Source organism: Netta rufina, assembly GCF_964035555.1.
Source record: "Netta rufina genome assembly, chromosome: 7".
NCBI classification, from domain to species: Eukaryota; Metazoa; Chordata; class Aves; order Anseriformes; family Anatidae; genus Netta; species Netta rufina.
The window spans coordinates 24,714,393-24,737,484 of NC_140130.1; the positions used below are offsets into that span (position 1 = coordinate 24,714,393).

The 23,092-nt window shown below is 51.2% G+C and overlaps 3 protein-coding genes across 3 annotated transcripts; all 3 read right to left on the reverse strand.

Annotated features, from left to right (window-relative positions):
- Positions 1-437: 437 nt before the first annotated feature.
- CALHM2 (calcium homeostasis modulator family member 2) lies at positions 438-1,476 on the reverse strand (the record flags this gene model as incomplete). Its single annotated transcript, XM_084289750.1, has 2 exons — positions 438-854; positions 934-1,476. The coding sequence occupies 2 exons, from the start codon at positions 1,474-1,476 to the stop codon at positions 438-440; spliced, it is 960 nt and encodes a 319-aa protein (XP_084145876.1).
- A 5,728-nt stretch (positions 1,477-7,204) lies between these two features.
- On the reverse strand, positions 7,205-9,968 carry CALHM1 (calcium homeostasis modulator 1; the record flags this gene model as incomplete). The annotated part of the gene is made up of 2 exons (XM_084289692.1): positions 7,205-7,684; positions 9,420-9,968. 2 exons carry the CDS (start codon positions 9,966-9,968, stop codon positions 7,205-7,207), a joined length of 1,029 nt encoding a protein of 342 aa, XP_084145818.1.
- Positions 9,969-17,146: 7,178 nt separating this feature from the next.
- On the reverse strand, positions 17,147-19,681 carry CALHM3 (calcium homeostasis modulator 3; the record flags this gene model as incomplete). Its single annotated transcript, XM_084290211.1, has 3 exons — positions 17,147-17,590; positions 18,358-18,613; positions 19,395-19,681. The coding sequence occupies 3 exons, from the start codon at positions 19,679-19,681 to the stop codon at positions 17,147-17,149; spliced, it is 987 nt and encodes a 328-aa protein (XP_084146337.1).
- Between the last annotated feature and the right edge of the window lie 3,411 nt (positions 19,682-23,092).

Consider the following 23,092-nt stretch of genomic DNA (forward strand, 5'->3'; position numbering starts at 1 on the left):
CTGTATAACAGGCACTGCAGAATGGCGTAAGAAGGTGGGTGTGTAGGAAGGCTAGGGCTAGCCCTGCTGGGGTTGGGGGTAAGATGGGTGGGACTGCAGTAGTCACAGTTAGAAATGGTCCCACCTCTTGCTCCCTGAGGTTTTAGCTGGTGATTAGGCGGCAGGGCTCACCACCAGCCTGGAGGTAAGGTGTGCATCTGCTGTTTGCTCACCTTGTATCTCTGGGATCATTGGCAAGATGGTTTTCTCCGGGGGAGGGGTTCCTGAGTTCACTGTATTGCTTATCGGCCTCTACCTTGAGGCTGTTGAACCCTTTTTACCTTCTGAGAAAAGTAATCCTGCTGGGAGCAATTATTCCCAGTGAATCCATCAGCTGCACACCGATACTGATAGGCCTCTCAGGCAGTCTGGGGAACTGCTCCCAGTGCCCGTCTGTGTTAAGAAGCCAAAAAGAGCATTTCATGGCCCTCTGGCGTTGGCCCATTCCCTTCCACCCCTTTGGCCCATTTGTGGAGCCGGCTGTAGAGGGGGAAGCCCTTGTTCTCCCGGTAGATGTAGACACCCGTGATGGCGTTCCACTGGGGGCTTGGCTGGACACCTTCCACCGGGAATTCCTGCACCAACTCCTTCTCCTCCTTGTCCAACGCCACAAAACCAAAGAAATGCTTCACGTTGTTGGCTGCCAGGATCCTGGAGTGGACCTCAGCTGTGCGGCGAAAGAGCTTGTCCTCGTTGGCGCGGTACTGGGACCAGTAGGCCTCCTGCCGGTAGCTCAGTGGCGAACAGCAGTGCTTCAGGCACTTGGTGAGGAAAACCAGGACTGCAACGATCCCGATGAGCAGCCAGCCAAAGAGCTGAGAATAGAGAAGCTGTGTTAGGATGTATCAAGGCAGTCTTACCTGCTCCATGCAGCTCTCTCCCCAGCATGCCTACCTGGGACTCGTATCTCAGCCTCCGTGTCACCTCGTCCCTGAACTTGGTGAGGTTCGATGGTATGTCTTTACAGGGGAACCTTGCCAGCATCTCAGCTCCGTACTCAGCCGGGAACTTGTCCAGGGAGGATGGCTTGACAAACTCACTGAGGGCACAGATGTAAGCCTCCCCCCGCAGCAGCGAGATGACCGACCAGGTGACAGGTGCCACGGCCGCCCGGCCCATGATGGAGCCAAAGAGGAGGAAAGTGGCAGCAGTGGAGAAATTCTTGGTGCCACGCTTGTGGCACTCAGCCACTAGGTTCCAGGTGTGGTTGTTCCAGATGACACCGATGAGGAAGAGGGCCAGAGCTGGGACACCGATGGCAGCCAGCCCGTAGATGTAGTTACGGGCTGGGGAGCAGGGGCAGTTGAAGGCAACGACGGAAAAGAGCTCCTCGCTACCCACTGTGCCCAGGGCCACCAGGCCATTGAAGATCATCACATCTTTGCTCTTGAAGAACAAGGAGAGGAAGCGAAAGTTTTCGGCAACAAGGGCGGCCATCTCGTCCTAGGGCTAGGGACTGAGAGGTGCCTGGAGCAGCAGGGGGTTGTGCTGGCCCTTGTCCCAGCACCAAGGGGCACAACGATGCGGGGTGAAGTGGCCTTGGGCCTGCTGACATGCAAGGGGCCGTTCTGGGAGCACACCACCTTCACTGCTGTTCCTTCCAGCTGGTGCCCCAAGCCCTTGGAGCTGGCTGCTAATATTAGGGATGCTTCAAAATGGGTTGAAGAGGGATTCAGCCTAAGCAAGAAGGGAAAACTCAGACTCTTCAGTTTCCCACTAAATTCTCCAAAAATATTTCTGCAGCAAAGATTAGCAAGGGGACAGTTGTTTCTTCCCCTGTTTGCACGTTCGTTGTCTTTCCTCTGGCTTTAGTCACCTCCCACAGAAGTGATTTACCAGTGGAGTTACCACTGGACACTCGATCTCCCAAGCCTGCAATGAAGGAGGATGCTGTGTTACTGGGGAAACTGGAGTGGAGCACTGGGGCTGGGATGTGGCCCCAGCATTGCTCCTGACTCACGCTTCAGCTCAGGCACACACACACAGCATGCCACTGCTGTGCTCCCATGTGAGCACTGTGGGATTTTCCTCCCCCTCCCCTTCAATGTGATGAGTTAGTAGTTAGTAATAGCCTAAGGTACGTCAAGGAGGCAGCAGGAGGTGGGCCTCAGGGTGCTTGTAGTTCGTCTGGCAGGTTTGGGTGCAGGGAGATGGGGTGTGGAGGATGAGGCAGGAAAAGGGGGGGGGGAGTAGGGAGGAAGCAGCTTGGGACTGAGACCCTGCTTTAGGATGGTGTCCAGCTGCCCTGCATGTGATTTCCCTTGTCCTGCCCATAGTGGCAGCCCCAAGATACTGCAGCCCTATTCCCCTAGTGTGAGACTCAAGAACGGGGCAAGGAGGTGCTGAGGGCACTGCTGGTGCCAGCAAAGGACGTTACTTTCTGGGAAAGCAAATCTTATCACGATGATCCAAGACGCAAACATCACATGCAGATAGAGCTTGGCCTACAATTACCTAGGAGTTGTTGCTAGTACTGGGTGTGGTAGGGTGATATTTCCCACAGTTGGCTGACATAACTGTGTGCGCCCTTCTGGCCTACAGGCCTGGCTCAGCCTCTTTCCACTGGCCTACAGTTGTCCCTTGACACCTTGGTGCCAGCAATGCACCGTGCTGTGTGTCTTCCTCCAGCACTTCTCTCAGTACAACACTGGTTATACTGGGTAGGATAGGTGCTGAGTGCGGATCAAGTCTGGGAAAGTACATACCCTGATTTTTATTTGAGTTTTTTGGAGGACAGGGAACTAATTGGGGAGTGCATCTGAGCTGTGCAGTGATGCCCCTTCCTCCTGTCCTGTGGTAACCAAGCCTCGCAACCTGTGTTTAATTTCTTGGTTTACTTTGTATCTACGCTGCACCCTTGTGTGGTTTTATCTCAGGAAGCCTCAACTGCCTCGCTTGCTGGGAAAGCCCTCACCCTGTGACGAAACCCTTGGACTTCAGGGGAACTGCTGCCACTGTGGCTTGTTGGATGCAGGAGGGAGCTGGGTGCCTGACTAACATCCTCCAGTGCCAGCATCGGTGCACATCCTTGCAGAGAGCTCCTGGACAGCCCTGACCCCCACACAGCTACCCTGATGCATGCATCTCCCCCTCAGCATGCACAGGGCAAGGTGGCCCTGGGCCAGCCCCACCTGCAGAGAAAGGCTATGGGGGCATTGGTGCAGATGAGACAAATGTTTCCCACAGCCTCTTTTACAATGCTTGCTCAGGCATTGTGCTTTACATACATCTTGTGCTCTAGTGTACCTTCTGCCACCCCCCAAAGCCTGTTTTGCTTGGTTCCTCCACAGGCAAGCAAAAGGAAACTGAGCTAGAAATTTAGCCTTGTTTTCCCACTCTGTCTAACCCACGGCAATCCCCTTAAAGCCATGCTATCACCCAGCTCAAGCATAAGCAGCCAGGGCCCTTAATTTCTTCCTGCATCCTCCCAGCTTTCCATATGCAAAACTCCTGCATTAAAGGAGCCAGACCAGCCCAAAACTACAGCCACATGACAGCACATCAGGCCTGCAGCTCTGGCTGCCACGCTTCGTGGCATGCAGCCTTTGCAGCAGGGCACCGAACCTACAAACTTTTACTGGCGCGTAGGGTTCAAAGGCCTATTATTAGGGAGAGCAGCAACTACCACTGATAAACAAGGCCTTGCAACCTCCCTGCCAGAGCCTGGCACCAGGCAAAGCAAAATTAAGAGGAGCTGGCAAAAAATAATTGTTTTTTTTTGGGGGGGGTGTGGGGGCTACCTTCCTTTGGTTTTGGCTTAAGCTGCCTGGCTAGGAGAGGGAGGGGTAGGATGGGAAGGGAAGAGATGTTTTCAGCAGATCATTGTTTAGCAATCTGTGTTAGCCTTTCCCTGAAGCATCCATGAAAGCAAGTAAAAAATGAAGTCACTTACTTGGAAAGCTGTTGAAATCAGTTCTGGAGCTTTCTCAGCAACTCGCCTGTTTTTTGCGCGGGCTCTGGGTGTGGGGCTTTCCCAGCAGCGAGGGAGGTTGTGCAGCAGAGGGGGTCCAGCTTTGGCCAGGCTGATGGACAAAGTGAAAGTGGGTAAAAACAGCGCTGGAGTTCGGCAGCTTCCTTTTTCAGTCTGCAACGTGCCCTCAGCTGTCAGCTTTTGGGAGGAGGGCGGGGGTTGTTCTCGGGCCCTGTGCTTGGGTGGGGCGATGAGCAGGCATTTGGCTTCTGCTGGGTGCAAGGCTGAGGATGTGCCTTTAAAATGAAAAAAAAAAAAAAAAAAAAAAAAAAGGAAAGACCGAGAATGAGTCACTGGAAAAATCACTTCGTCCTTTTCCAGATCTGCCACACAGCTGTGCAGATGCTGGCTGTGGAGGGAACTGGGTCTGCCTGGAGGACAGGAGCGATGGATGCCTTGCTGGAGCATGAAGGGGAAACTCCAAAGCCCTCAGCCTGGGGGCTGGATGTGGCCCCTATGCTCCTCATGGGATGCTGGATGGATCCACTGATACCAAGGGTGGGACTTGAGCTAAGCAGGCAGGGGCAGCACGGGAGAAGAAGCCCTTGGTCCCAGGTGAAGGGACAGGAACTGCTGCTTTCGTGCCCGAGAGCTGGCTGAGCCAGCGGGGAAGATGCCAGTCTGGCTGGGTTTTCGGGAGAAGCAGGAAACCGGCATCATGAGCTCCATCGGGTTTCGTTTCCTGCTGCTAGGGACAGACCCGCTCTCGTGGGGTGAGCAGAGGGGAGTGATGGCTGCCATGCAGTGCCGTGATTTGGGTCCGGGGCAAGCTGTGACGGGATGGGGGGCTGGGTGCAGCCCACAGTTTGGCAAGCACAGCGCATTCCTGCCCCCTCTGCTTTTCCGCTTTCCACTTCCTCTGCAGTCTGATGCCTGGAAGGCAGTGGAGGACGCCACACTTTCTCCCTGCGTCTTTCCCTCCTCTCTGCTGTCTGTCCTCCAGCTCCAGCCTGTCTCGGTGGCCAGAGGCTCTCCCGTTCTCTTTTGCCAGCATCCTTGTCACCATGTCCCCAGGGTTAAGCTCAGCCCTCCCCAGAGGACGTATTTAGCCCAGGAAAACCTTCAGCAACACCCATGTTCCCTCTGCCTAAAGCAAACCTGAGCCAAGCCTGATGTCTGCAGTCCAGCTGCAATCTTTGCCCCGAGTCCTCTTCCCTACCCCAGACGCGGGTTTGGCTCCAGACCTGACCTCTCAACGCTTGCCCAGCCCCAGGAGGATTTTTTGCAGCTCGGTGGTGTTGGGATGTGCTGCACCCTGTGGCAGTCCCACATCTCTGCTTGGGGCCCTGCTGCCAACCAGGCCCTGCACTCTGGGACCACAGCCCAGTTGAGACCACAGGGGCTGTCCTGGGTCCCCCAGTGAGGTGTCTGCTCCCAACAGTGATGAAATACATCCCCCAAATCCAGGGAAGCTGCCAGGACAAAGTGCCAACACAAAGTGGACACGCTGCCTGCTCTGTGGGGACTCTGCCAGTCACTGTGTGGGGCAGGGCTACAATTTCAAAATCTAGATTAAAACTCCAAAAGCTTCTCTTTGCAAATGCACACGAGTTCCTTGGTATCTCGATGGATCTGCCTTGGAGCCTGCCAGCCCCATATTCTAATCACCGCTGTGGTGGGATGTGGAGTGAGCCATTAACAGCGCTGAGCTGCAAATAGTAGGAGTGGAAACCAGCTTTATCTTTTAATCTCCTTTGCTTTGTAAATCAGGTTTTGTGCCTATTAATTTCTGGGCAGGTGCCTTAATTAAAGTTTGGGGTGTGAAGATTAATGATAAATCTGTGTCATGCTCCTTTCTCCTGGGAGTCAGCCAGATTCAGCCTGCCCTTGACTATGGGCTCGTTCTTGCTCCCGCAGAGCGGCTCGGAGAATTTCATTGTCATTTTTGTCCTTTGTTCTCCTCTCCCCACAGCCTCTGTGGAGTAGCACACCAGTAATTAAGGTTTATGTGCAAGACAGTCACCTCAGTAACTGGTGAGCCATAATGGGTCGGTTTGAACAAGAACGCAGTAGGAAAAATTTCAAGGGGATGAGCGTTTAGAAAGGGACGCGGCAGGGGAGAAATTCATATTTGCAAAAGGGGTTTTCCTGCGCGCTGCTAATGAAATCAAGGCCATCAGGGAACATGGAGATTTCCATAGTCACCTTGAGGGCCTGTGCCCCATGATCTCCACGTTTTAGGGAAATGAGCACCCACACGGTGTTGCACAGGGACGGTGTTGCCTCCCCACAGCCAATGCAGCCGCCTCAGCTCCACCACAGGCCGCGGCCAGCTCGCTGCCAGCCTCCGTGTGCCACCTCAGGTCCTTGTCATTGTATTCAAATAAAGAAACCCCAACAGCTTTTGTAAACAGCCTTTATGACTCCTCATGCCTAAGCGCGGAGCTGGAACGGCAAGCCTGAATTATTTATTTGTTGCTGGCTCCGTAAACAAACATCCGGGCTGTTTGTAATGTTGGGCTGCATGCCAGGGGGAATCCAGGTAAAGCTACAAGGATGGTCTCACCATCCTGCAGAAAATCCATGGCAGGGGGTCAGCCTGGCACCTACCCTCTGTGCTGCTGAGCGATGGCTGCTCTCCTTGTCTTGGCAGTCCCCTCCTTGAATTGTACCCATGACACCCGACTGCACTGTTATCATGGGTAATACAGTGTGGGATACCCCTTTACTAGTTCATTTTTTTGGCTCAAATTTATTTTAAAGTTCCTCACCACATTGAAACTGTGTGTGTGTCTGGGAGGGATAGTAAAATATAGATGGTAATGGGGAGACTTTTGGGGTTTCATGTCTCAGAGTGAGAGGGCCATTCCAGCTTGATTCCCTATGGAGGAATTTTTAATAGTGCCCGAACCCAAGAGTGCTGCCCAGCATTGCAAGGAGCTGTCCCTGCTCCAGCTCTGTCACAGGCTTGGAGGTGCACATGGTAAAAGAAGGGAAATTTTGCACATCTGGCAACATCCACCTCAGCAACTGCCACCACACAGACCTGTGGCATGGGACACACAACGTCGTGCCCACTGGCTCCCCCAGGGCTTCTCCATCACAGCCTCGGGCAGCCCAAAGCTTCTTGCCTCCGTTTACCAGGATGTAGAACTGCATTTGGGGAGCAGATGGGACCACCTGGGTGCCAGCACCGCCCTTTGGGTGCACATCCCCTTGCAGCCCCTCTCCCAAAAGTGTGGCTCATGCCTCTGCTCACACCCGGCTGTAGTAGGCAGCCATTTCCTTCCGAGGTGCTGGAGGCTCTGGAGGGGGCTTCAGGGGGGGCTGCCCTTCCCCAGCCCAGCCATTGCCACGGGATGGGGCATCTGGGTGGAGGTGCAACGGGGGCTTACACCTGTGCCAGCTTTTCAGGGCCGTGTTCATGGTACCCTGGTCAGTGATGCCCAAGAGCTTCTCGGAAGCTTCCCCATCATCCGTGGGGTTTTTTTTGGGCAGGTGGCAGTGAGCAGTCTCCATGTCCGTGCTCATGCCCTGGAAGAACTGCTGGATGCAGACCTTGGCAAAGCTCCTGGCGTGCTCGGTGCAGGTCTCGTCGAACAGCTTGCGCTCGATGTCGATGTAGTGGGACCAGTACCTGCTCTTCAGGAAAGCGGCTTGGGTGAAGCAGGGCCGGAGGGATCTGACCAAGAAAGCCAGCGTGGTCATCAGCAGCATGAAGCACCAGCCCAGGGCCTGCAGGGGTGAGGGGTGAGACCGGACCCATCATGGGCAGACCATAAACACCCCCTTTTCCCAAGCTGTTGGACTTCTGTGACATTTGTGCTCACTGGGATCAGTAGTAATGGGATGCCCTGATAGTGAGATGTGACAGGGAGGAACAGAAGAGGGCAGAGACAGCCCCAGTCTATGCTCATGAGGTGACCCCACTGAACATCTACCTGGTTGGGGTCTGTCCAGGCAGCACCCCCTGTGATGCAGCTCCCAGAGCTTCCCGGCAGTTGGGAATTGGGGTCTGCTCAGGGAAATCTTCCTGTGTCTGGGAGAAGACCATATGACTCCATTTCTGTTCTGAAAATGGGGATAATTTATTCCTATATTCCATAAGGGGGGCAGGGAAAGGAGCTTTTAAGCAGGTCGAGTGGTCAGAGTGGGTTGGACCATCCTGTCTCCAACTGTGGCCAGAAGCAGGGCTTGAGAAGAATTAAGCACAGGACAAGGAGTTAGTGGCACTTCTTCATTTGTTGCTGCCTGGTGAGGTTAATAAACACATGCCAGCTGTTTCACAGTAAGCAGCAAGCGGCATAGATGGTTATCAGCCCATCGCTTCCACAAGTTATAACAAGCAGCCAGAGCAGCCACGGGTGACTGGTGGGTTACGAGTGCGGGTGACAGCCATGGAGTAACGACCACGTCAACCCCTTCTGTACTTGCCCTAAACAGCTCTGGCTGCTGTGAGCACCCGTAAGCATGACACAGGGAAGAGGAGGGACCGAATTATCAGTGTGAATGGGGCTGAGTCTGAACAACTCATACCCCCACAAAACTGCCTGTCCCTCCTTAATAGGCTGCACCGATGGGCTGAGGTCAACTGCATGAAGTTCAACAAAGCCAAGTGCCGGGTCCTGCACCTGGGGCGCAATAACCCCAAGCAGAGCTACAGACTGGGAGAGGAATGGTTGGAGAGCTGCCAGGCAGAGAAGGACCTGGGAGTGATGGTGGATAGTCGGCTGAATATGAGCCAGCAGTGTGCTCAGGTGGCCAAGAAGGCCAACGGCATCCTGGCTTGTATCAGGAACAGCGTGACCAGCAGGGCGAGGGAGGTGATTGTCCCCCTGTACTCGGCTCTGGTGAGGCCGCACCTCGAGTACTGTGTTCAGTTTTGGGCCCCTCGCTACAAGAAGGACATGGAGGTGCTTGAGCGGGTGCAGAGAAGGGCGACGAAGCTGGTGAGGGGCCTGGAGAACAAGTCCTACGAGGAGCGGCTGAGGGAGCTGGGCTTGTTCAGCCTGGAGAAGAGGAGGCTCAGGGGTGACCTTATCGCTCTCTATAGGTACCTCAAGGGAGGCTGTAGCGAGGTGGGGGTTGGCCTGTTCTCCCACGTGCCTGGTGACAGGACGAGGGGGAATGGGCTTAAGTTGAGCCAGGGGAGTTTTAGGTTAGATGTTAGGAAGAATTTCTTCACTGAAAGGGTTGTTAGACATTGGAACAGGCTGCCCAGGGAAGTGGTGGAGTCACCATCCCTGGAAGTCTTCAAAAGACGTTTAGATGTAGAGCTTAGGGATATGGTTTAGTGGAGGGCTGTTAGCGTTAGGTTGGAGGTTGGACTCGATGACCTTGAGGTCTCTTCCAACCTAGAAATTCTGTGATTCCTCCTGCAGCTTTATTTCAACTCCCTCGAGGGAAAAGCTAAGGCTGGCAGTGCCTAACCCTAAACCACCAGCCAGGGCATGGTCCCAACGCCTCTTACCTGCGAGATGCACCGCAGGTACCTGACAGCCACTTCGTTGGCGACGAGCTCCTGCCCATCGTAGATCTCCTTGCAGGGGATGCGGGCCAAGACCCTCTTCATCTCCTCCTGGGAGAGCCCGGGGTGGCTGGCATTGCCCAGGGCCCCCATGGGCAGCGAGGTGCAGAAGGCACATGTGATGCACTTCCCATCCAGCAGTGTCACCGACACCCAGACGGCCGGGGCGATCATGGCTCGCTGCGCCATGGAGCAGAACATGTAGCGCAGCACGGCCCCGTCCTTCCCCCGCCGGCCCCGGGGCCGCCTCCACTCTTCCGCCAGCATGGACACGTTGTTGTTCAGCACGAAGCCCAGCAGGAACAGGATGAGGGGGGGCACCAGGAGGACGCCCAGCCCGTAGGCCAGGTTGTAGCGCGGCAGGCAGGGGCAGTTGAAGTCGAAGGCTGAGTACAGCTGGGCGCTGGCGAGGGCCATGATCCCACAGATGCCGTTCATGAAGGACTCCTGGTTGGACTGGAGGAACTGGAAGATCATCCGAAACTTGTCCATCTTGAAGTGATTCCTTCCCCCACCAGGGTCCAAGCCACGTCTTTGCTTTACTTCATTCTTTCAGTTCCCCTCTGCAAAGACTTGATGCCAGCAAGTCTCCTTGCAGCTCCGTTATTCACCTACATGCTTTGACATCCCCAATATTTAAAGCAGAAAGCTCAACATTTTTTTTTTCCTGTTCATTTTGCTGCTTGCCCAACTTCAGGGCTTGCTTTCTCTTGCTCTTCTTTGTTCCCATGAGGCCTGCCTTGTTTCTGGTTTGCTAAACCTCTCTCTGTTCTCCACATCCTCATTTCTGCTGTCTCCTGGTCACCGGTCTCCTTGGCTGTCGGATGCAGGTGCTGCCAGAGTTGTGCTCTGCCCTGAGCAATCTGTGGCCTGGCAGGAAGGGGAGTTGCTGGCAGGGCTCCGTGATCCTGTTTGCAAATGCAGCGGGGCAGCTGGGTGCTCCTCCCTGCAGCAGGCAGGATGCCCCACCTCTGCTCTGCTGGCACATATGGAAAATGGGGCTCCACAGCTTCCCCCCTCCACGCCTGCATCACCCCAGGAGTTGTCTAATGCAAGTGTCTTGTGTCTGCCAGGCCCTGCTCTGCGCCTGCACTGCTTCAGTGGGAAATTGCTTTTGTCTGTTTTTTGTTCTGCAATGGGAAGGGAAGAGAAAAGGAAAGGCAGAGGAAGGAGGAATAAAGCTCTTGGTGCTGTGGGATGCAGTGTGTGTGCTGTCAATGACTCTTAGCAGCTCCCCTCCCTCCTGCAGACCTGCACATTTCAGTCAGACTTGCAAGCTGACACTTGTAGCTCCTTGGTTGTCACAACCCTCTGCCCTCAGGGCTGGCTAAAGTATCCTTCAAGCCCTGGCTCACATGGTCTGGTGTCATCCAGAGGCACACGATGTGTTTCCTGGCTCTGGTGCTGCAGAAAAACAGGCAGAGAAAGAAACGAGGGCTGCAGGGACAGGGCACAGAGAATATTCCCTGCTCCACAGGTTGGTCCTGTGAAGACATCCAAACCCAGGGTGTCCCTGCTTTCTCAGGAAGTGCTCCCTGCCTGGCACAGCTCTGAAATTCATTTTTTTCCCCACTAAATTTATTATTTACACTAACTTTCAATGAGCATTTCTGAAGGGCTTGAGTGCACTGATGAGATGTGATAGCTGTGGTTGGGTCAGGCTTAGCTCCCACAGCACAACCCAAAAAGAAGTGGATTTTGTTGCTGCTGCTGTCCTGCATCTCTGTTCCCATTTCACAAAGCAGTTTGAAGCCTGAAGCACTAGGCTGTTCTCTCAAGATGGCCAAAAAATGGGGAAATACTCGGACTCTGAGTAGCCATAGAAAAAAGGCCATGCTTTTCCCCACAGCTTTGTAGGGCATCAGTAGCAGAGGTAGGAAGCCAGTCCAGGTGTTTTGACCATTAGTCAGTGCAGTTTCTGATGTCTCCCCTTGCCAGGGATAGGGTAGATGATGCTAAATCCTCCCTGAGAGGCCACCACAGAGGTGAGCATAAAGCATGCTGAAAACACCTGGTCGGTCTTAGCTCTGCCTGCTGTGAAGAGGTTAATTGCATGATCTCATCAAACAGAAAGAGATTTGGCTGTATGAAAACAGATGAGGCTTATTGTATTGCTAGCTAAGAACTCAAGCTGGCTTCTCTGTTCACCTGTCGAGTGGCTTTTTGAAGGGCAGTTCACATCAAAGCCTGCATGAATCAACCTTGTAAAAAGCAGAGAGGTTTTTGATCTCCAGGAAAACTCTGCCTTTCATTAAGGATGAATGAGGGGTCTGAGGCTGCCTGGTGTACAATGATGGCAATCCTCACAGAGGCAAACAAGTCAGTGGGATTCAAAACAGTGTCCGTGAAAGACTGGGAAAGTTGTCCTTGTGTTTCATGGCTGTTTCAGCAGCCCTGCTGTTTCATGGGCTCCTGGTAGGTGAGGGACCCTGACAGATGTATCTGTGTGCTGGGCATCAGGGCAGCCCTGAGAGATAAAGAGCTGCTGAAGCTTGTGAACGACCCTCCTTCTCCTTCCTGATATAGCTAACAAATTGTTCCTCACGCCCTTTTTTGCATTTTGTATTTTGCAGCCACTCTGGGGTGATTTAAAACCTGAGAACATGGAAAGCAGCATGCAAAGAGGAGCTGCAGACCTCTGGTCCGAGCTGGGTTAGGAAAATAGCTGATTTGACTAGAGTGGAGTGGTGAGTCCGAACCGAATCTCAGGCTGAGATTTGTAGGGTTATGTCTGGCAATAGTAAACCAGAGTTAAAATTCAAAGTGTGATGCTGATTTCAAAGGAAAGCGCACACACACACACACACAAACACAAAAAACACCTCCCTGGAGGTAAAGAGCATTTGAAGACCTTTGTGCTAGTCCCAGTGGGTGCTGCACACATAACTTAGGGTGTTTCTGGGGTGGTCTGGACAAAAGGACCCTGCGACAAGCTGGTGTGAGCAAGCTCATTCAGGAAAGGGCATTGTGGAGGAACCCAGGATCACTCCTGGAACAGACATCGAGGAGCGGGGATGAAGACAGATTTTGTGGAGAGAGCTTTGTGCTCTCTGAGCTCATCCAGGGCAGCTCCAGGGTCCAGCCAGAGCTGGTTTTGTTGTGAAAATAACAAAAGCTCTTGATGGGGTTGAGAAATGGGGAATGGAGTGGAGGGAAGTGAGAACAATATATCACGGGGTTTGCAGTAAGAAGTTTAATGCACCCAAGCAGCAATATCAGCCAAACTTGTTCCACAGCTGAGACTAAATATCTACAACACACTCTGGATAGTGGCAGATAAGGAAGTGATTGGCCTTAGAAGCTCAGGGGTTACGTTCAAATGGTGTTGAAACTGAGGATGGAAATGGCCAGATAGGTGATGCAAGGATTATCCTAGAATCATAGAATATCCTGAGATGGAAGGGACCCATAAAGACAGTTAAGTCCAACTCCTGACACCACAAGGTCTACCCAAAAATTCAGAGCATGTGACTAAGTGCACAGTCCAAACACTTCTTAAACTCCAACAGGCTTGATGCCGTGACTACTTCCCTGGGGAGCCTGTTCCAGTGAGCAACCACCCTCTCAGTGAAGAACCCCTTCCTGATATCCAGCCTGAACCTCCCCTGCCTCAGCTTGACACCATTCCCATGGGTCCTATCACTGGTGATTAAGGAGAACAGATCGGCGCCTGCCCCTCCACTGCCCCTCTTGAGGAAGCTGTAGGCCATGATGAGGTCTCCCCTCAGCCTCCTCTTCTCCAGGCTGAACAGGCCCAGTGCCCTCAGCCGCTCCTCATATGTCTTCCCCTCCAGGCCCTTCACCATCTTTGTAGCCCTCCTCTGGACACTCTTCAACAGTTTAATGCCCTTTTTGTACTGTGGTGCCCAGAACTGCACACAGTGCTCAAGATGCAGAGCAGAGTGGGACAATCCCTTCCCTTGACTGAGTAGCAATGCCATGCTTGATGAACCCCAGGGTACAGTTGGCCAACCTGGCTGCCAGGGCACACTGCTGCAAAATCAGTTGTGCCAGACTAATACGTGGTTGTATCTAAGCTTGGAGACTGCAACCATCTTCAAACTTCCAAATCTAGAGGAACACTTTGGCTGCAGCCTATAAGTCATGTATACATAAGCTCCCCCAAGGCAGCCAATCTTCTTCCCGTGACCTGCCAGAAAACAGCAATGAAGGCATGTAACTAAATTAAAGCCCAAACTTTAAGCCCCGTCCTGGACCTGAATAGTGAGTGAGGATCTGGCATTTATAGGCTGCGTTGTTTCTATGCAGCCAAAGTAAATACTGCAGTCGGAGGTCATGGCACTAGATTTTGAAAAGTCCTGCATAAAGAAGAGATCTCAGAAAAGCAAATTTAAACAACATTAATGTCAAGAAAAGTCGTTCTGATTGCTATATTCTTTATCTGTCGTGACTAGACATATGAAAATCTATGACGGCAATTTTGCCTTTTAGGTCATTTTCCTTTTTCTTTTATTTATGTTTATTTATCTTATTTTAACAGACTCTGTACTAATTTTCCTCACAGAATGACTAGCAGAAATATGACCCTTACATGCCTTTTATAATTAATTAATTAGGTCAACTCTAATCACTAAGCCCCTTGTCAGGTTATTTCTGTTAGCGATAAGGAGAAATTGAACCTAAAACATTGAAACCAGGTTGATGAGCCTATTCCACAAGGTCTCATGGCTCCACACATGTGAAGTGAAATCTGCCAGGTGGAGATCATTTGACCTTTGCTATATAGGAAGCATGAGGATTTATGGGAATAATTGCCACTCCAGGGGAGTCTGAGGTTCAGGTTACTTAGGGTGCTTTTCTACTGTCCTGGTGAAATGAACTCAGTGTTCCCAAGTAGACTGTTTTTTCTTCAAGTTTTCTACCATTTCTGTGAAATAGATTTCTGTGAAATAGTTTTGGAGACTTTATGAGCTAGTTACATTGGTGGTGACTTCTCAGAACAGGAAAACCCTGGTAGTAAGTGTTCCTAGGTTCTACAGTGATTTTGTGCTGGGGAGTTTGAGTACTTAATTCACCTTGTATGTTTTCAGTGAAGTTACTTAGATGGATTCTCAGCTGGTCCCTGGTCCTGGTCCTCAGTCCCGGTCCCCAGTCCTTTCCAGAGACAGAGGTGAGACTGACTGACCTATAGTTTCCCAGGTCCTACTTCCTGCCCTTGTTGAAGACCAGAGTGATATTGGCTATTCTCCAGTCTTCAGGCACCTCACCTGTTCTCCGGGACCTTTCAAAGATTATAGACAGCAGTTCTGCACTTTCCTTCAGCCCACTCCCTAATTCTTACCCACAAGCTTTCCACTTGTCCTTCACCCTCTCCCAGCTGGAGCTGGGTACACTCTAATTGCTCCCTCACATAAAGGGCAATCCCACCCTCTTGCTTCCCCAGGCTGTCTTTCCTAAAGTCGATATAGCCCAGCATGACAGTGTTCCAGTCATGCAAGCTGTCCCACCACCTCTCAGTGATCGCAACGAGATCGTGGCCCTGCGACCGAACACAGATCTTGAGCTCATCCTGTTTATTTCCCTTGTTCCGTGCATTGATGTACAGGCACTTTAGGGAAGCAGCAGATACAGTTACCCCTGGGAGGATGCAAGAAGAAGATATTGGACAGGGGATTAGGAATGCTACCTTCTCTGAGGAACTCTCAGACAATCCTATGGGAGAGATCAGAAGTCTTTCCCTGTCTTCAACAGTGACAGTAATGACTACTGCCCCCAGCCCTTCTCTGTTACCTTTAGCTCCCCTCTCTTCCCCCATCAAACCTAGTTCAAAGCTCTGGTAATCATCCCAGAGAGCTTGCTCCCCAACACGCTTGCACCCCACTTGCCCTGTCCTGGTCCCCAGATTTTTGCGCCAGGAACATGATTCCACAGAGCCTTCAAGCCTTTCTGTAGCTTTAAAATGCTGAAATGGTCCCTGGCTTAAGAACTAGTTCCCCACCTGGCACTACGAATTGTTGCTTAGGGCTAAAAGCTGAGGCTCTTGTCTGTTAAGTGAACAGCCAGAGAGACTCAGCCTCCCTTCTCTGAGTTTGGTGCTGCTTAGCCTTAACATTTTCAGTAGTCAGTAGCATCCCCCTGGCTCTTGTATTTTGAGAGGGATTGCACTCCCCTTACATCATATGGGAATCCCCTTTTTCTGTCTCAAGGGTGAATGGTGTAAGGCACTTGTAAATCATTGCAGGTTGTTGTTGTTGTCCATTGCCATGTAAATTAAGGCCATGCAAGTACCTTCTACTGTTTCTTCTTCCCTTTCATTTGTTGTCTGGTTTCTACCAAATATTATGTATTTTGTGAAATGCGTTAAAACAACATTATTTTTTAATTAACAACATTTTTTTTTTCTCTAGGTTTGCCAGTAGCTGACAAAGTAGAAAGGTGTGCTTCTCTCTCTTTCTTGTATAGAGTTAGAGGCAATGCCTGATATCCGGCCAAGAAGGACAAAGGACAAGGACAAAGCCTGGGAGGAAGACTACGAGCCTTCAGCATGAGAGACCCCCAGAGGGACCATTGGGGACTGATACACATGCACCAGTGGGAGGGTTTGGAATCTGGGAACTAATTATAATAACCCTGCCTTTTCTAGAAGTAGTAATGAACATTTATTAGCCTAGGAGAATAAAAAGCAGCCACCTGATGTAACGTGTGTGCATGTTGGATGAGCCCAGACTCCCCGTGCACCCAGCGCTCTTTACTTGCCTTTTATTAACCCCATAAATAAATCTCATAAAGCTAAGTTGACTTGGAATTTATAACAGTATGATGAAAACTGTTGCACTCCAAGTTGGGAAGGGGAGAGGAAAATGTTCATGTATACGTGAGAATTGTACTCAAACAGCTGATTACACCTTTGCATACACCTTTGCAGGGAAAACTTTAAACCTGAGAAGCAACAGGCAGTTTTCTACGTTTCGTGATATGCTATCATGATATATAGATACGATATTAAAGGATGATATCATACCTATAATCTGCTGCAGGCTGAAAAGTAGCCTGTGCCTCAGGTACCGTCTTATGCCTTTGCTTTTGTTACTGCATGCTGGTAAGTCTTCAAAAGGGAAATGAAATTATCCTACCCAGAAGAAACACCGTCCGGAAGACACTTGAGTTGTTAGGGCCTGAATTCTCACTGAAACCAAAGGCAGGGATCTTACTGACCTGAAGAAAGAGGCTTTAATCTATCCTGGCTTGTTTACTCCTGAAGGAGCATGAAAGAAAGACACGTTTGTCTTTGTATGTGAAGAGGAGGTGAAGGAACAGCTAGTGCAAGGAACACACAAATCTGTTGTTGCTCCTGGAACTTGTGCTCCAGCCAGTTTGCATATGCAGCCACATGTTGCTGCCTTGGTTAAATTTTTCCTCAAGGCAGAATGGTTTTATCACAGCTGTAAGGAGCTGCAAACTCAAAGATGACACAAGTGCTATGCAGAGACCTTGGATAAGAAATGTCCAGAATGGTAACTGAGTCTGGGATATTGGGATCCTCAGAGCTGAGCCTCACTAGTTCAGCTGGGCAATCTTGGTGGATGCCCCAGAGCCCAGCCTTTGGGGTTGGGGTTCTGGAGGAAGATATAGGCACCACATTCATCCATCTTCTGGGCACTGCTCTGGGTAGAGATAAGGCTTTAGTATCTTTGGGACCAAACCCCCCTTTACACATTGGTGTGTTGGGGGAATTTGGACTGGACATGGGGACTGCCTGTCCAGGGTGGAGGTCTCTCTCTCCCCAGGTGATGTCTCTGGGTTGCTTGGCTCACATCCAAGGGAGGTTTCTCATAGTACCATGTTTTCAGAAGTTTGTTCACCTGATCCTGGTGTGTGATGCCTCGTAGAAGATCTTCCTCTTCCTCCTTAGGCAAGTCAAAGCTGTGCTGCCTGATCTCTTCCCGCATGCTTTCAAAGAAGTGGAGGATGCATTTGTGAGCAAAGAGCCGGCTGTGCTCACAGCAGGTTTCCTCAAAAATCTTCTGCTCAATGTCAATGTAGTTGCTCCAGTGACGGGTCTGCAGGAGGGCAGCCTGGTTGAAGCAAGGCCTGAGCCAGCGGGCAAGGAAAGCTGCTATGATGAGCATCAATAAAATGCTCCAACCGAGGGCCTGCGTGATTAGAAATAAGCAGAGGAACAGGATCAGCAACAGCATGAAGGCAGCACAGGCTGTAACACTGAGACGGGGAGTCTGTGTGGCTGCAGATCTAGACTGCTGTCCCCAATCTGTCCCTTCAATCCAGCACCCCAAATTGCACTCAGGATGTGAGTGCTGGGGAGGTGGATATGACATTTATCTGTGCATCAGCAGCTCAGCAGAATAACTCTTTGAAAAGTGGGTCTGGAGCATTTGCTCTGAGCATGGGAGCACCGTGTATGAAGGGGACTTTGGTGCTCCCCTGATGGGCACATACTAATCTTCAGGACATTCACCTGCCACCTACACCAGTTTCAGATGTCTCACTCTCTCATTGTTCCTGAGCAAACAGCTTTCAACTCTCTCAGCTTTCACTGTCCTTGAAGCAGCAGGTCCTGCCTTCAAGGTTAAAAAGGTCTTCTGACCCTGAAGAGATAGGGCCTTAGGAGACCCCAATATTCCTTACAACTGCTTTTTGCTATCTGGGTTTAGAAGTTGCTGGCTCTTCTAGAAGCAAAATCCAATTAATTAACAAGTCCTTTCCTTCCTTCCTCTTCCCTATCTGGGTGACTCAAAGATCATCACTGAGGGCAGCAACATTTGGGGGCTTAAGGCAGCAAAGAGCAGTCTTGCTCCCAGCAGGACTGCAGTGAGGCTATACTGAATCAAAGAAGAGTGGGATCAGCAAATGCCTGCGCTGAGCATCTTAAGGACCCAGGGCTGTGCTGGCAGCCACCCACCTGGGACCAGCAACGCAGGTACCTGGACACTGCCCTGCGGGACGTGCTGCTCCCCACCAACTCGTCCTCCTTGCAGGGCACCTTGGCAAGCAGCTCCTGCGCTTGCTCTGCGGTGGCATTGGTGAAGCCTGGGAACTTCTCAGGATCCACAGAGCTGCTGAAGGCACAGATCAGGCACTTGCCATCCAGGAGGGCGACCACGATCCAGACGGCTGGGGCGACCATGGCTCGCTGCATGATGGAGGAGCACATGTACCTGGAGTGGGAGGGAGACGTGGGATGGGAGGTATGTGGGGAGCCTTCTCCTCGCCCAGAGCCTTGATGGACACAGGCTGTCTGGGCTCTGCAGCCCTCCCAGAGCAGATGCATGACTTTCCCCCACACCACTCCAGGTGACATCTCTTCTGCTCTGGGGTCTCTCTGCTGGGGCTGATCCCCAGTGTGAGGTCTGGTCCAGTGCACAACAGGGCTTTTATTATTATTATTATTATTTTTTTTTTTTTCTACTTGGAAAATCCTTTTCTCAGAGACCTTTCTCATCCTGCTGTGTGCCAACCTGTGCTCTGGGTAAAGGTTTGTCTGCCACAGGGTGAAGCCGATTCTCCTCCCCCTTTTACCAGTGCAAGTCTGTAATAACTTAGTTGAGGGGAGGGAAATCACAATGCTGTTGATAAAGAAAACTGCGATGGAAATGCCACACTTTCTGCACATTCAACCTCATCTTTTTGCACATTTAAGCCCCTTGAGAAAACCCCTGTGTGCACAAAAGGGGCAGGCAGCACTGCAGTTTCCCAGGGTGGCAGCGTAAATGTAGCTGCTTGTTTCGAGATGTTCCTGCCCTTCTTTGCTGGGGATGGGGCTGTGGAGCTCCCTGCTGTGGCCACCTGGGAAGCACTGACAGTGCCCCAGAGTCTGGACTTGTGGGGTAAGGTGTTGGGAACCGAGTTCAGAGGAAAACAAGTGACTGAGAGGATCAAAGATACAGAGAGAGACAGGATAAATGGGAGGGGGGACACCACTCCTGCTGCAAACCCCACCTGATGACAGCCGGGTCCTTCCTCCTGCGCCCCTGCGGCCGCCTCCACTCGTCCAGCATCACCAGGGACTGTCTGTTGAGGATGAGGCCACAGAGGAAGAAGGCAACGGGGGGCACGAACAGGATCCCCAAGCCATAGGCCATGTTGTACCGGTGCAGACAGGGGCAGCTGAAGTCAAAGCAGGTGTAAATCTTTATACTGGCCAGGGCTAACAGCCCACAAATTCCATTCATTACAGACTCCGAGTTGGACTGGAAGTACTGGAAGATCATCCGGAAGCGATCCATTGTGCTCTTTTGGCTAATTCTCCTCCTGGGAAGTCCCTGGGCTGCCCAGCACAGTCTGTCTCCTTTCCTTCCCCTTTCTGCTGCCTGGGGAGGATGAGGATGGAAGAGGGCACACAGCTTTCACAGGTCTGTCTCTCACCCTGTTGGTAGCTTTTTCTAGGTGAGCAGATGGATACAGCCTCTGGGGGTTGTTTTTTCTGCCCTGTTTCTCATTTTCATGGCTGTCCCATGTGCCAGCCAGTGACAGCCTTCAGTAGCACTGGTCCCTCCCTCCTTTCCCAGGGCTGCTCACTCACAGTGGTGAGCTGTCAGCAGGTGCCTGGGAGCTGCCCTTTCCCCATCAAGAAATTCATCAGCTGGGAGAAACCAGGAGAGTCCAACTTGCTCATCTGTGCAACCTCTGCCTCCCTGTCTCTTTTTGGCCAAGCAGATCCCCAGCCCTGAGCAGGCAGGGAGTGCACGCTTGGCTTTGAGCCCACATTATCACCTCCAGCTCAGATTTCCATAAATGAAAATGGGCTGAAAGGACCAACCTTGCAGTGTAGAGGCTGTGAGGATTAACAGTTTTCCAAGCCTGGAACGTCACCTCATGGCAAAGGTTTTGTACCATTTGTGCGTTTGCAGCACACCTGCCTCCACATTTGAGACCCTTGCATTGTGGCAGCTCATATTTCCCGTATAAGATGCTTGTCATGAAGCTGGTGAATGTCAGAAGATTCCATTTTGTGTAAGAGAGGGTTTTATGAAGGGAAAACTCATGTGTTTGTTTCTAAAGCCTCTGCTTGTGCTGCTGTGGGTTGTGTGGCTCTGCCTGCCAGTGAAAAGGCATCCTTGGTACTGAATGTGCATTTTGGCTCAGTGTGCACTGGAAATCCTGCAGCCGGCATGAGCTGCACAGGGCAGGTTGTATGTGGAGGGGCTCCTACTCACTCCCTGTCAGAGAGCACAGTGCAATCACAGCAGCTATCATGGAAAAAGCATGAGGAAAGCTCCAAAAGAGCTCATTTATCCCACTTATCCCACTGCTCCTGTTGTGGGGCAGGCTGCCTCGGTGGGATCACACCTATAGGGAGGGTTTGTACCTCAACGTAGATGCTCGTGGGCATGCAGAGTGTTGTGCAATGTGTGCTGACTCATGGGGTCACCGTGTCGTCTCCTCCAATCTAAACAGCAACTTGCACAATTACTGTAATGAAATGCAGTTGTACCAGCCATCATATTTGTGTTGTCCTTGACTAGTGAATGGAATTGACTGTTAAAGTGCATCCATCAGCAGTAAAAACCCGTGGCTAATCAGCCACTGTTTGCATTTTTGCCATCATACGGCATCAGGACCCCTCGTTGAACTCTGCAGGTGATTTTTAGCCAGGAAGCAGCCTGTCCAGCTTCCAAAGTGCTTTAATGCTTGTTGGGTTTCTCATTTAATGGCTTGCATTTATGTGCTGATGGGTTGGGAAAGTTCTGTGCCCTTTCTGCAGAACAATTACTTTAAAGAAATTATTTTGTTTTTACAGCTTTTCTGGCAAAAACATAGGAAAGACTAAATAGGTCCCTACAATTCAGGACAATAAGAGGTAAGAGTAAGAAACATTCTCTGTGCACCCCAAGCAACAAGGAATTTTTACTTCTCCAGAATATGATCTCCTGGCCTGGATGTCAGAGGTCCATACAGGATGCCTCACAGCAATTATTGTGCACTGCTGTGATCTGGGGTCTTGCCAGTAACTCTGAGCTGAGACATGGGGTTGCTGAATCATAGGAGGGAATATTCCTCCATTTGTTGCAAAAGGAGCTTCCTGGGGTGAGAGAGAAAGAACCCTGGAGGTAAGTTAGTTGCTAAACATGGAGAAATGTTCAAATTGATTTCCAAACCCAAGCACATTTGACTATCCCTCTTGCTCATTTGACTTGGGCACCGTCCTCTGAGTTAGGCAGCTGCTCCTTGGCAGCTGATCTCCAAGACTACATTGGGAGCTGCTGTTGCTCAGTGCACCCTTTGTGTGCCCATGTGGGACAGCCCTTTGGTTTTGACCCAGCAGCACAGCACATCAGAGCACTGGGGAAAGGAAAAAGGACACATTTCCCTATTCCTTTGTGGTTGTAAAATAGCAGGCCTGGGCTTTTTACCTGAGATGATAGAGAGGATGGAGGGTACAGGCATGGGAAATCCTCATCATATAGATGAAAGCTCTTTTACTCCATCACAGACTTCTTGCTTGAGGAAAGAGGATAATTTCACCACCAAAATTCATGTTGTTCATTTCAAGTAGGACAAACTCAGCAGGATGATGCAGTCAGCTTTGTGCATGCTTTGGGATCCCTGTTCTGCTCTGGGACTGAGCTGGTACCTGGGGAGCAGACACTTCACCCAAAGCTTGCTCTGCTGGAAAAAGGCCTTTGGCACCAGCACTTGTGGTATGGGAGGTGCTGAGTTACCTCATTAGGAGCCACTGGCAGTTGTTTATAACTTTGTCAAATTATTTAATTACATGGACTGATTTTTTTCTGTCCTGAATGTCTGCCTCAGGCAAAATATTTTTAGAAATCTGCTGCATGGAATGGTCAGCTGCTCCTGGGCTGATGTAAGGGGGAAAAAAAAAAAGGGATTTATTTTCCTCTGTTAATAAAGGGGGGTTGTGCAACTGATCTGAAAACGCACAGCAAACCTGTCACCCACCTGGGGGGCATGGTTGTGACTGTTCCCAATAGGAGCAGGGGTCCCTTCCCACCAGCGTGCCAGGAGCCCAAATTATCCCCCTGCTCCTTTTTGTGCTACTGCTGCCAGCCCTGTAGTTACCCTGGGACAAACCAGGAGCAGAGGACCAGCCTGCAGGAGATGGCTGTGAAATCAATTTAGCTCCGAACGTCTCTTCCTTCCTAATTTCTTGGCTCATTACTTGCCAGGCAGGGATGCCACCTCCAGTGAGCACTGTGTTACAGCAAGTGCTGTGCAGCCAGGAGCAGCAGGCATCCAGAGACTGCTCCTCTCCTTGGCCTCCCTGTGTTTCTGCACCCATGTGCGCATGCAACCTACTGCACCTCTGTGGTGCAAGAGCAGCTGGGTGCTCCCAGTCGCTGCAGGAGGACTCTGGTCCTGTCTCTGGGGACAGCAGAGCTGCATCACTGCCTTCTTCCTCCAGGCAAACAGAATAAATGCAAAGCTGGCGGGGGACTTTACCCCTCGCTGCTTGGAAATCTTTCAGCATCTTGGATTTATCATGGAAGAAACCACCTTCCATTGCAGCTGCACATGAAGGAGGCTATAGGCAGTGTTTTCTCCCTCCAAATAATGTGCAAGCTCACTGACAGCAGAGACAAACTAGGGCACTGTTAGCTCCATGGAGCAGGGAGCATCCACATCTGAGTATTTCTGCAGAGCTGAGTACTCTCCCCAGGTTAAGCAAATAACGA